General features: G+C 38.5%; 1 protein-coding gene across 1 annotated transcript in view; it reads left to right on the forward strand.

The window, feature by feature from the left end:
• The window catches only part of LOC124159578 (arf-GAP with coiled-coil, ANK repeat and PH domain-containing protein 2), a 92,484-nt gene that overhangs the window by 28,337 nt on the left and 50,639 nt on the right, over positions 1-13,508 (forward strand). The window contains exons 8-9 of the mRNA XM_046535479.1: positions 11,743-11,848; positions 12,805-13,101. Of these exons, the coding sequence (XP_046391435.1) occupies positions 11,743-11,848; positions 12,805-13,101 (403 nt within the window). The remainder of the gene's footprint in view (positions 1-11,742; positions 11,849-12,804; positions 13,102-13,508) is intronic.

Below are 13,508 nucleotides of genomic sequence, written 5' to 3' on the forward strand. Positions count from 1 at the left end.
TTCATTTAGGTAATCACGTGCTAATGTTTCAAACGTCAATATGTGAATAATCAAATGATTTACCTTAGAAAATCTGCTTTGTGTGACATGATTTGAAGCAATCCAAACATTATCCCACTGCACATTTTTCACACCAGTACACGCAGTCTCTTCATTTCCCACATTAGGCACAAACTGCACACCTCCTTTTAGACTTTGATTTCTTCCCAGCTGCAGCAATTGTCTTTAGGAAATGTATTTCTGTGAGTCTTGGTACTAAATTGTGTAATGAGTGATGGCCATGTCCAAACAGTTCGTATGACGTTGGATATTTCAAAAATATTACCTCGACCAATGGCACGCGAAATGATAAGTCAAATTTTTATACGTGTTTTTCCTATGATCAACATATGAATTTAGGACTGCCGCATTCAATAGTGTCCTAAATAACTTCATACACCACTAGTAATGGCGTTTTATTTCCATTAGTTACGAATGCAATAACAGGTCCTTGAAATTCACCCCACCAAGAATTTACTATAACCTAACACACAAACAGACTTCCGAGTCTCTATTTTGCCTTTCAATACTATTCCCATTTTGTAGGATCCCCAATTACAAAAAAATACCACTCACAGGAAGTACACCCGATGAGAATTTCAACACACTGCCTGAAAGAACACCACACAGCATGAATGACTCTAGTGGACTGAAGCTCGTGGTTTAGGGCCCCCGCGCACTGGCAACTTTTTCAAAGCAACTATTTAGTTGCTTTGTGGAAGTTCAAATGAAACACACGAAATTGACTGCGGCCCCGCGCACGGGCGATTTTTTAGTTGCCGCAACTAAATAATTGCGTCCGGACCTATTCTGAGGGTGATTAAATTGTTGCCGGCAGGAATAGATCGCGTGGATGCTTACCCAACCCCGCCTGCGCACTGGCAACTTTTCAGTTGCTTGACGGCCCTTGTTCGGAGCGCATCTTGGAAAGTGTTTTGCTGGACGCGTTTTGCAAAGGTCTCATAGTTTTTAAGTTTTGGGGTTACTTACGGTAATATTAATTACTGAACATGCTCTGGATTGTATTTGGAAGCCATATATTTACAAATTCACTTACTTGCATTATGTAAATAAACAACTACCTCAGAATGTTTTACTCACATAGTTACACCTTCCCTTCATTTGATTCCTTTCATTACATTTTCTTCATACTCTTGAGATTCTTCGAAATTCTTTTCTTCACTTTCCTATACTTCTTCTTTCTGGTTATCCAGCTACCACTGCTTCACAGCATATTACATGGTGGACCACGGATCTCTATTGTAGAGACTATATAATGCTGAGCCTTGGAATTTCTCGCATTCCATCTACGTCAATACTAGGCAATATTTTTAAATAACTCTCTTAATTTTCTGATGGTTTGGGGGGGGTTATATCCCCTCATTCCCCCCCCCCCCCCCCCCCCATAGTTACGCCACTGATTGCAGCCCAATCCTTTCTAGCTCGCGTCATATTTTATTTTCTTGAGTTTCTTTATCATGTGTTTCTCGATGCAACCTAGTCTCTTTTCAATAGTTTAGTCTCCTTTCCATTGATAACTAGATGGATGTATCTCTCCCCTGATATCTGGTCCAATATTACATATCCACACCACCATTTTTACAGCTTCTCTGGAGCCCAATTTGCGATTAAAGCTATTGAAGATCATTCCTGGTACCTATATAAACCAGATTTATTTAGTTTGATTAAGATATCTATTATATTAAGGTGCTTGAATTCGTGATCATTTTTCAGTAACTTGATAAACGAAAGTTCTTTGAACTTCTCCTACCATTTTACTTACAGTAGAGTTAATGTAAATTACTCCAAAAAGGGGATAGTCCAGAAGGACAAATACTGTTAAGCATATATTTGAAACAAAGAATTTGTCTCTTCAACTTATTACCTCATGATGAATTTAATGAAGTATTTAAAATTTCTTTAGCGTCGGCAGAGAAATACTTTTAACGTAAAGTAAGTGATTGGATGGAAAAATTTCAAGATCAGGACTCGACTCAATGGATCAAAACTAATGGCAAATTAGAATAAAGTAAAAATCATAGGTCATATACTTAATTTATCTAAAGGTTAACATTTTGCAAGTGAACGAATAAAGCGGTAAATCATATTTGAATTATTGTAACCTTATATATGTTGTGACAGTGATTTTAAATATTAATTTCTAGTTATTTTTTGTCTTCAACAACAAGTAGCCAAATTAAAATATTGAGCATGTATACAATTGTTATCGTTACTCACCGTTTTGTGAGTTACGGGACACGTTATATTTCTAATTCGTAATAGGGTGGTTTCCTATTATTTTTTTATTGCTTTAATCGAAAGTTTATTACTCCTGGAGTACGTATTTCACGCTTTTAGATTTTTCAATGACAACATCTATTTTTCGCGATTAAATGAAAAGTGAAAATTTTCAAGCGCGCGAAAACGCGACGCTTAAGTATGAATGACGGGAAATATCTCCGTACGTCGTATTTCTGGTTCCCCCTCTCGCCCGGTGAGGTGACCTTGAGGCGAGGCTTAGTGCTGATACGTCGCAGGATGCTAGCGGATAGCTGAGTACCTTGCTGAATGGTAGCGCTTGGCTTAAAAAAGGTTTATTAATACCTTATCAAACGAAGAAAACTTTCCGAACTTAGCCAGTTTTAATAGGTGATTATTAAGACATGTTTCCCTGAGCTCTGTGCCTCATGCATGCATTGGTAACCTCAGACGATGTATAACTCCTATCTGTGTAGAAACTAGGTCCCTGTGACGTCATGCGGAGTGTAATCGCATGGGCGCCAATCTGGCCTTTTTCAAATGAGGATAAAATTTGACCCTTGCCATTCGTCTAAACCGGTATTTCAAAAACCAAATAATTTGTATGTCATGAATACACTAATGGTGGGTAACGAATCGCAATCAATGCCTTTCGTTTTCTTTGATGAAGGAAACTACCCTATTGCTTTAGAAATAGTCGTTTATATTCCTTAAAATACTATTAGATATTAGACAAAATCCATATGAATTACAATATACTCTCACAGGTTTTGTACTGCAAGAACTCAATAACAAAGTTGATTGACTACGTTCTCAACGTACTCCTGCGACCTAATCAAACACTTATTAACGCGCGGTTTACATAGTCAGGATCCCTTTGAAGAACAACGGCAGTGTACCAATAATTCCTACGTCGAAAACCTGACTTAAAGTACGACGTCATTCCTCAATGCCACTGACTACCCGTTGTTTATAACTTTGTTTACTTACCGACGTTATTCTTGTAAATACATAACAACCTCAAAACAATTTTACTTACACAACATGATGGCGGTAAACGTCGAAAAGTTAATTTTGCTCGTTGAAAAGCGGCCAGCACTATATAATACGCGTATCAAAGAATACGGAGACAATAATTTAAAGAAAAAATTGTGGTTGGAGGTGTGCGAGGAGTTCGTAGAAAATTGGATGGACCTGGGAGATAAAGAAAAGAATGAAAAAGGTAAGTGGCTTTTTCTGTTTTAAAAAAATTGTAAAATATATTCATAGTGGTCGTTTTGCATCCACTGATTAGTGATAATAATTAAATAGGCAATAGGTGAGGAAGGTTACAATAAACTTAATAGTCCTGTTAGACACAGAATTCTTTAATAACACCTCAGAACATTCCAATTTCATTTAATTATTAGTAATACATTTAAATTTTATCATATTGCCAAGGAACACAACCCTGGGGCGAAATGAAATAATTTGCAATATAATCCCTGCTCGCAGTACATTGCTTGTTACCCCTTGTCCCATTATTTTCAATCCGTTCCAATGGACATTCAAAAAATGTATCCTCGAAACGAATACCATCATGTCTTCTAACGTAATTATGAAGGAAACAACACGCTTTTACAATGCTGTCAGACAATTCGACATTTGTGTCCAGAGGCCTATGGAATATGCGCCATTTGTTTGCTAAAATACCAAATGAGCACTCTATCACTCTCCGTCCTCTTGTTAGCAAGTTACAAATGGCATTGCTTCTCCATTTTCATCATTGGGAAGATGTTTAGATCCAGGAACATTTAATACATTCCTTCTAGTAATTTTGAAAAAGCAGATTTTTTTAAAATGTTAGAATCGCTTGAAGATCCAAAAGCCCCTACTTCTATGTAAATGAAATTATGATTGGAATCTGCAATAGCTAAAAGTACTATGGAAAAAAAAGTTTTGTAATTAAAATACTCCGAGCCACTTGAATTAGGCTTTTTTATTCTTATGTGCTTCCCATCGACTGCTCCGATACAATTTGGGAAGTTGGTGTTTTCGTAAAATTCCTTAGAGGTCTTCTGCCAAGAATCTTGATTCATTTCAGGCGTATAGTCCCGCAGCAAGCATTCCCAAATTGCATCACATGTATCCCTTACAATCTCCCTGATTGATGTTTCTCCAAGTAAATACTCGTAATGTAGGGATACAATGCTATTACCAGTAGCTAAATATCTGGAAATGAAGTAGAAAATGTCAGCAAATATTTATAATATACAGGAAGTAGCAACTATTGACTAAATGGAAAAAAAGTTAAATTTGTATATCTCTTATTTCCAGGTCAAGAATTGCAAAAAAAATGGAAGAACTTAAGAACCTGCTTCAAAAGGGAATATGATGCCCAAAAAAATCAGCCGTCAGGATCAGCACCAAAGAGGCGTAAATATCTGTATTTTGAGCAGTTATTATTTCTGAGGGACTCGCTTGAATGCAGAAATACATCCAGCAGTCTCGAACATAATAACATTGATTTGAACGAAAGCGCAAGTGAAGATAATGACGTAGAGCCTTCACCTAAAGCTGACTGCCCTCCTAAACCTGGTTCGACAAGGAATAGTCGAAAACATTCTACAAGCAGAAGTTTCGAAGAGTCTTTGCTGCAAATTCTACAAGATAAGAGGGACGAAGAAAAAGACATTGACGAAGACAAGTATTTTCTGTTGTCACTGCTTCCAGCTTTCAGACGATTTAATGACGACCAAAAATTTTATGCACGGACAGAAATCATGAACATAATGAGGAGAGTCCGACAATCAGGGAGCCAAAATCAAATGCAGACTCCGTATATATTAGAGCAAACCAATTCTCAGGCATCAACATCTCAATATTTTTCAACATTTGTACCAAGAGGGCAATTTCAAGAGCTTCTGCCACCAGCTGCAATCACTTCTCAAAATGTATGGGAAAATACGTCGACAAGTCCTCAATTTTGAACTTAAATGAATTATTTTACTTCAGAAACTACTATTAAAAATCAATAAAAGCGTTGCATTTCCATTTCTTAGGCATTAAAATATTTAAACTATTTATTGTTTTTAATTTAAAAATGTCTTTACCTTAGAGTCACCGCCAATCTTTCTTGAGGTGGTACAGCCTGTCTTAATGATGTATTTTGGTAAGTTATTCGAGGTACAAGGCTAATCAGCAGTCGATCAAAAGTTTCTATGCTCATTCGAAAATAATTAAAGAACTTATTTGGGTTTTCTCTCAATCTGTCAAACAGCTTATAAAATTGTCCATCAAGAAGTCTGGAACTAATTATTGGATGCACCCAAAACCTTTTATTCCTTTGCTTATTTTTTCGCTGTCTCAGAATGAGCGCGACAACACAACTAGCTTCCACGAGATCCATTGTAAACTGAGCTGAGAGGCAACTATTTAATCGCCAGTGCGCAGGGGCCCTTAGAAGCTCCCTCAAGAGACGAGAAAATATCTCGAAGGGGCCCTGGTATATGCTGACTGTTTAGATGGAATCTAATCTTCGTTGATTACAGCCCAGAAAAAAATATAAACAAATAAATGCAGAGCGTAGCACATGGCCCCTTCGCCTAGGGTGCTAAGGACTAACGAGGCGGGCCAAACACACTTGCGGCTCGAGGTGACGACAAACAAGGAGAAGATGGAGAGAAGGCATTCAGCTAAGAAGATACCATATCTCAAGCTAAAGTAGCTGACCCTTCTCGACGGCTCTCAAGTAGAATAGGCGGATTTTTTCATGTTAGAACAGTTGAAGGAAGGCGTTGAGTTTTTGGACTGCAGTCGTCAACGCACTGGTTTAAAACGGAATTTTATCGAAGCATTTTAAAAACATCTTGAAGGCATAAAGCCGTTATGAATATTTTATTGGAGAGTAAAAACATTTCTTCAAATGATAGAGTAATTAGGTTTAATCTAACATGCAATATCTGGCGGAGAAAAAATATTATATACAGTAGGTCCGGAAGCGTACTGGGTACGCATGACGGCGGCATACAAACTTTAAAGGGCGCGTACTGGGTACACATGACGGCATTGAGGGGTTAAGATATTCCGTTTTGATCTGAGTCCTTTCTTCCACAGCTTCGGGTGTACACCGCAGGCATCATCTGCAATTATGAAGGGAGATGACGCTTTCATGCTTTAAATTAGTATAACCAGCCTTCCAAGCACTTGAAGTTCTTGATTCTCAATCTGTCACTGAAATACTCCGCTTTAGCCTTAAGCATAGTCCCTTTATCAGGAGTTCCCGTGATTGGAGTGGGCAAAACCACCCAAACAAAACTTCTAACTCATCATATTCTGCATTCGTCGGGTACTTTGGCTGTGATTGTAAGCCCTAAGTAAGTAATTGAATTTGAGACTCATCACTCAATGTTAACTTCATTTCTTACTGATCGCCAGCTACTACAGAGATTAGGGACTCTTGGTGAAGGATTTCCGGCGATGGAAACACTCGCTATGGCGAATGCCAGCACCAAAAGGGCCACATAAAAATGAATGTTTTTCACATGCTTATCATAGGGCCAATTGATGGTGCATCTGCTATCTCTCGCAATGGCGGGGGTCTCGCAATAGCCTGTACTCGCTTTAACGCGGTTCCACTGTTTAGATAATCTTTTAGTACAGAAAGGCATATTACTATAGGAAAACCTAACATGCAAACTGAACACCATTATTGCATTACAAAAAAGAGCTAAATGAAAAATGCTAACTCCGTCAATGAAAAACGTGTGTGTCGGGTTTAAAAAAAAAAAACTGAAGTAGCTGTAGCAACCTCTACATGGCATTCTGTTTTTGAATTAATTGTCTGCACGCAATGACTGTGGAAAACTGTTGTTAAGGCCATTGAAGTGGAAAACAGGTTACATTTAAGAGCTAAGAACTATAATGAGGCATGTGCGAGAACTCAAGAATTTGAGTTGAGTAGTTTAGGTTACGGAGCTGTCAAGGCAGTAGTTTTAGAAATCTGCTGACAGGAAGTGCTCTCATCAAGCACATGTACCAATCCTTTGTAAATTCAATAGATCGTTTAATTGCCTTGGCATGCGAGTTTCAGCTATCTCTTCACATGGCAGTCAACTAATATAACAATGGAAGTGAGTATCAATTATGTTTTCATCGAGAGTGGCAGCAGGCCCTCTTCTAACCAAGGGTAGTTATGTGAGTAATATATGTTATATGCCATCCGACTCTGGGAAATATCCTATTTCATATAAGCGGTAAGAAATCATAGGTAACTAGCCATTTGTTTCTTCAAATGCCATTAGGGTTCATTTGATGAGATTCCCTGGGACTTTGCTTGTTCCACACGACCCCTTGTCCCGTATAGTCCGGATTAACGATGGTCTACTGTGGATGAAAAAAAAAACAAAAAAAAATGAGTCTCTTTATTTTTGAAACTCTGATTTTTATAAATCTACTAGCTGACCCGGTGAACTTCGTACCGCCTAACAATCAATGAACTTACAGTTTACTTACACCATTTATAAATCAGGAGCGGCTGTATCGTTTTTAATCATGTTTAATTTATTATAATAAAATAAGGGTACAAATTCAATAAAACTACGTGAATGAGTACCAAAATTGCTTGTCAGAAAGACATTTTCTTTATTGAATCTACATAGGGTGAATCGGAGCACGTTTACGTGAATTTTTTCAACAAATTTTCTTATGTTTTAGCTTAAGAAATTTTGGGCATTTTGGTTTAATAAAGCAGTTCATGAAATAAAAATTATACGCATTCAGTTGTTGGCTATTTGCGTTATTAGCTGTAAAAAAATGTTTTTAGGTCCAAGTCTGTTGCATACACTTGGCCCATTCAGGGGGCAGGTTGACACGACCCCAGACCGACGCTTGACTGATGCTCTAAATCGTGCAAGAAAAGCCCCTATGAAGCAGCATTCGCATTAAATGACTTAAGGCGCGCCAGTTTTAGTATCTCTGTTTGGAAAAAATGCACTGCGTAAACGTACTGCATGCGTAAACGCACCACGGTGAGCCCTACACATTCGGGTTTAATGTCTTGCGTCAAGCACCTTCTGAGAAACAACAGTTTTTGTTTTGTTATCAGGCGCAAGATGAAGCGGATGAAGCTAAATAAATATAGCGAAGCAAAGCAGTGACGCAGCGAGGGGAGGTTTTGGGGGATAACCCCCCCCCCCCCCCCAAGAGCTTAGAGAATTTTTTTATGAAAGATTTTGTTATTAATATTTGGGGGACGGACAAAACAAAACATATTTAACTATTCACACAGCCGCAAAACCCACTATTTTGAACCATTTATCTCAAAAAATGTCTGAGGGAAGTGCCCCCACACTTCCCGCTTACGTTAGCGAGTTTTCTATACCCTACAGACCCGTGGTATCAGCTGCGCCCAAAACCCCCTATCCTAGCTACGCACTTGAAGCGAAGGATGAAATACAGAGGATGGTTTATCGACTCGTGAACATAGCACGCTAAATTGACCATGAGAAAATCATGGGTTTTCATTAGCACATGAGCACAAACAACACAAAAACTGAAAGAATGACGATGCGATTTTTTAATCGTTATCACGAATGCAACACGAATTGTAAATTGAATACGTTTTAGCTCAAAAGGGCATATGAGTTGAGATCATGGAATCTACGGAATGAGGACTTCCTAACCTTTGAATTTTCCTTTGAGTAAAGTTGCGTGAATCACATTCATCACCAATTTTTTTAATGATCAAACACGTTCCGTTGGATAGTTATGGTTGGTTTAGGCTTCGAAAGATCATCAGCACAGAAACTACATTTTTCTGTAAATCGTGCCTTGGTAAGCCAGGTACGTCCAAGGACTTAAAATAGTCAGATAGATAGTTGGTGATTTCGTCTTCGTTTGTTACACATTTAAAAGATTCGAATCCATGCAGGGTACGAACTATTTGAATTTACCTCGTTTTAGTCATCCACATCTTCGTTCTTGCTCGCTAAATCAACCATCTTTGATTCTTTTGGTGATCAATCATATTCTGGAACTCTTTGTTGATGAGCAAACTACTCGATTCCTCGACAGGAACACGGACATTACCGTTTGTCAACAATTGCTTGGAGATTTGTTTACAAACACGGTAGTGAAGTGTCAACTCGAGCTGGGCCACGGCTGGGCTTACAATCAGCTCGAATTAAATTTAAAAAATGTAATTTCAATTTAATTAATATTTTGAATATATTTAGTAATTAAAATGTTATATTATTACTAAATTCAGTTATTAAAGTGGTAAAAACAAAACTAATTATTTAATTTGTAGTTTTGACCGACTTATCAATTGTTGTGTTACTATAACTCCTAAATGCATGTCCATAGGAAAGAGATGAATTTTTTTTATATATATTTTTTTTTAAATCACGAGATGTGGGTGATTTAAAAAAAAAATATATATATAATAAGGGGTCGTGAAGCATATAGTTTGAATTTTTTTGTGAAATTATCCTTTTTTAATGGCCTATATGTTAACCCCGCCTGTGACGAATCCAAAGAACCAAATCTCATTGAAATCGGTGCAGCCGTTCTCGAGTTATAAGTGTTCTAACTAACACGATTTTCGACTTTCTTTTATATATATAGAAGATTGAATGAGCCATTTCATGTCATAATATTTAAACGAATTTCCCACAAAGAAGTGGGATTTTTATCCTAGTTATGGATATAAAATAGAGATGGGTCGAATAGCAGATTTCTCGAATTCGAATATCGAATTCGAATATTAAATCAATGCTCGAATATTCGAATACCTCGAATTTCGAATACCTCGAATACTAAATGATGAATGCTGGAATGTTTGACTCGGTTGCCTATTCAGCAGGCAACACAAGATTTTGGGGAGTAATTTTGATTTCCTTTAAATGATTCGAACAGGAATTTAGCTGATTAATGAATATTTTAATTTTATGGAAACAATTGGGCATATGATTAATTCAACTAACATCGCTTTACCCCCACTTCTGCTGCCAAGTGCTAGCTGACAATCTGAGGCATTTTGCAAAATACAAGCTCTTTTCCACCGGAATTTCTTCAATTATTTTCAGTCCATCTTTGGTAGTTCTCACGAGATAAGAAGATGAATTGGAATTGCTATCAGGGAGAAACCAAATATTCTGAGAAAATATCCCTTTGTCTGGGACTGTAACAATAAAGATTTATAGCACCACTCATTAATTGTAACTTGATATATGCTTTCTGAAAAAAGTACCGCATCAACTTCCGAGAAGCTCTGCTGCTCATATCGAGTTTCGCCAAAATGCCAAGTCTCCGTCGTATTTTGACATTTATTTCTTGGCGTAAAATGCTTAAATAAACTCAGAAATACTTCGTATTTGGTCTTATTCTTTTTGAAATTACGCGCACATTATTAATATTTCAATTCAATAAAGGTGTAACATCAATTGACGAAAGTCATTCTTAGACACCTTTTGTGCTAATAGATGACTCATGCAGCGGTTGACCTCCACAGAAATGGGGAACTTCGAAGCTGGTAGGAAAAAAAAGGTCAGTGGGGGAGAAAAGGGAGGGCCGGAAACACGTTTCTATTGTTCTCGTGTAACTTGGTATTTTTTCGAAGCTTAGGTCTTCGTAATATGACCCCTGCGCGAGCTGTGACCTTTTTTTTATTTCGAAGAAGAGGAAAGCTTCAGAGGGGGGGGGGCTAATGCTGAATGGAGAAGGATACCGGATCTTGGGAAATGCGCTAATGTACGTATCCCACGGTACTCACACAGCAGTTGACCTCCAGAAATGGGGTACTTCGAAGCAGGTAGCCAGAAAAAGGTCAGTGTGTGTGAAAAGGGGGGAGGGCGTGAAACACGTTTTTATTGTTCTCGTAACTCGATATTTTTTTCGAAGCAGGGGTCTTCGTAATGCGATCCCTGCGCGAGCTGGGACCTTTTGTTTGATTTCGGAGAAGAGGAAAGCGTCAGAGTGGGTGAGGCGAGTGCTGAATGGAGGGGGAGAGCGGATCGTGGGAAATGCCCTAAGGTTGCTATCCCACGGCACTGAGGTTCTCTTGGTGGGGGGAATCAGGGATTTTCGTATTTTTTCACCCGACCATTTTCAGTTCCCCTCGTCGAACTCTTTTCACCGCTAAAATCCACGAATTTGATGTAATTCGTCAACTTGCGTAAAACGGCGCTGCGAGCACTAAATGACTACAGTTCTCTACATTTTTCCGAGTCAACTACCAACGACGTGCGTGCGACAGTGTATGACGCGAAATTCAAAGTATTCGAGGTATTCGAGGCGGTACTTTTCGCATAACTATTCGAAACCTCGAATATCGAATACTTTCTAATATTCGAGGTATTCGAGTATTCGCGGATACTATTCGCACATCTCTAATATAAAATTTTTATAAGTGTTTATTTTGTTTATTATTCCATCTCTAATGTTCATTGCCGTTTTCATTCTAAGGAGAAGAAGCTGTTACAATTATGGAGGAAGACCTGAGGTTATGCTCAGTGAAACCAAGCATTGAAGGGGATAGAAGATTTTGCTTTGAGGTTGTCTCTCCATCCAAGTAAGTGCTTCCCATTTTGTTTTCTCTAGGTATTTTCATCATATTTCTTTTCTCGTTTTACGGTGATGTTAATGCTTTTAATGAAGAGCCTGCTTGATTTTTTCCATGGCCTTTTTAACTTGTGTATCTTACATAATATAGTAAACTCTCGATTATTCGAAGTCAGCGGGACCAGAAAATAGGCACTTCGTAATATCAAGATTCCTAATTTCAAACACTTTTAATAAGTTGCAAAAAAATGTTTGCTTTTGTTCCCAGCGCCCTTTTTCTGTCGTTATTGGCCTTGTTTAACATTTTCGGTGACTGTTTAAGATATAAATTTAAAACCTTTCTTATTGATTTTATGCCGTGAAAGATTGTAAAAATCATATGACCCTAAACTTCCCATTCTTTCAAGTTGAATGTGAATGATCCGAACGCTAAAGAAATTCCCGTCCATTTTAGAAAACGTAATCAAATAACATCTTGAACATTTTTGTACAAGAATTTTTCCTCTAATACATTTTTTTTCTCTATAATACATTCTGGAGGGGGACTTTTTACGTATGGTCTCAAATGCAGACTTCACTGTAAAGAATTTATATAATTAGAGAGGTTTGTTTTGGGAGTTTTCCTTTGGGCTACAACCTTGTTGCAGTAGAAAGGCCTGCATGTTCTTATGACCCTAAGAGCTGCACTGGTGGGATTGATTCTTTATTACTCCTGGCAGGGGTATTATTGGCCAAATAGGCCAAAGGGAAGGAGCCTGTCAAAAGATATTCCATGTGATGATGTCAGCTAAAACACAAATGGAAGTGGGAAACCCTGTAATTGAAGGAACCACAGCTAAACATCCCATCCGACGGTCAGAGTGCTATGCTTGAAAAGATCTTGATGCAGCACTGAAGCGGAAAAAATTTGTGCTCTCCAGACCTGGTGTGTGGGAAGCAGTGATTGAATGTGTCTCTTCATTGCAGGAGCCACATTCTGCAGGCGGACTCAGAGGAGATGTACCAGGCGTGGATCAACGCACTGCAGCAGGGCATTGGTGCTGCCTTGCAGCTGATGGTGTCCCATCACCATGGCAGCAATGAGGCTGAGGCGGGACAGTGCGACCCGTCATCCATGTGCCCCTCTTCCTTTGGGAACTCTTCCCCAGGCAGGGCGAGGGAGGCATCTGGGGCACCCCTGCTGGACGGAAACATCAACAGCAGCCTTGATAGCAGTGCTTCCTCAAGCACAGCCAGTGAGAGACCCCTGAGAATCAAGGCAAGGTGAGTCTCTCTCTCTCTCTCCCTCTCTCTCCCTGCCATGCCTCTCCAGGACTGAGAAGTCAATCAAAAATATTTTTGGGATCTTAAGTACATCATGATCAGTCAACAATCTGAAGGTTGTGGCACTTTCCCAGGGAATCACATGAATGAAATTCTCGCTGTCTCAGGGTAGAAATGGGCAAAAATAATCGATTAGATAGTTCCAATAATTTCGATTATTGAATCCGATCTAAGGTTCCCGGGGATAAAATAACAATATCACTAGTTCTAAAATGAACTAAATTATTTGACACGCATCATGACACCCACCAAAATACCACCATAAGCCTCATCCACACTGCCTCAAAGTACGATTATCAAACCGATTCTTTGTCTTTAATTTTTCTTTCATTGCAAATGAGGCAGTG

The sequence above is a fragment of the Ischnura elegans genome, chromosome 5 (assembly GCF_921293095.1).
Source record: "Ischnura elegans chromosome 5, ioIscEleg1.1, whole genome shotgun sequence".
NCBI classification, from domain to species: Eukaryota; Metazoa; Arthropoda; class Insecta; order Odonata; family Coenagrionidae; genus Ischnura; species Ischnura elegans.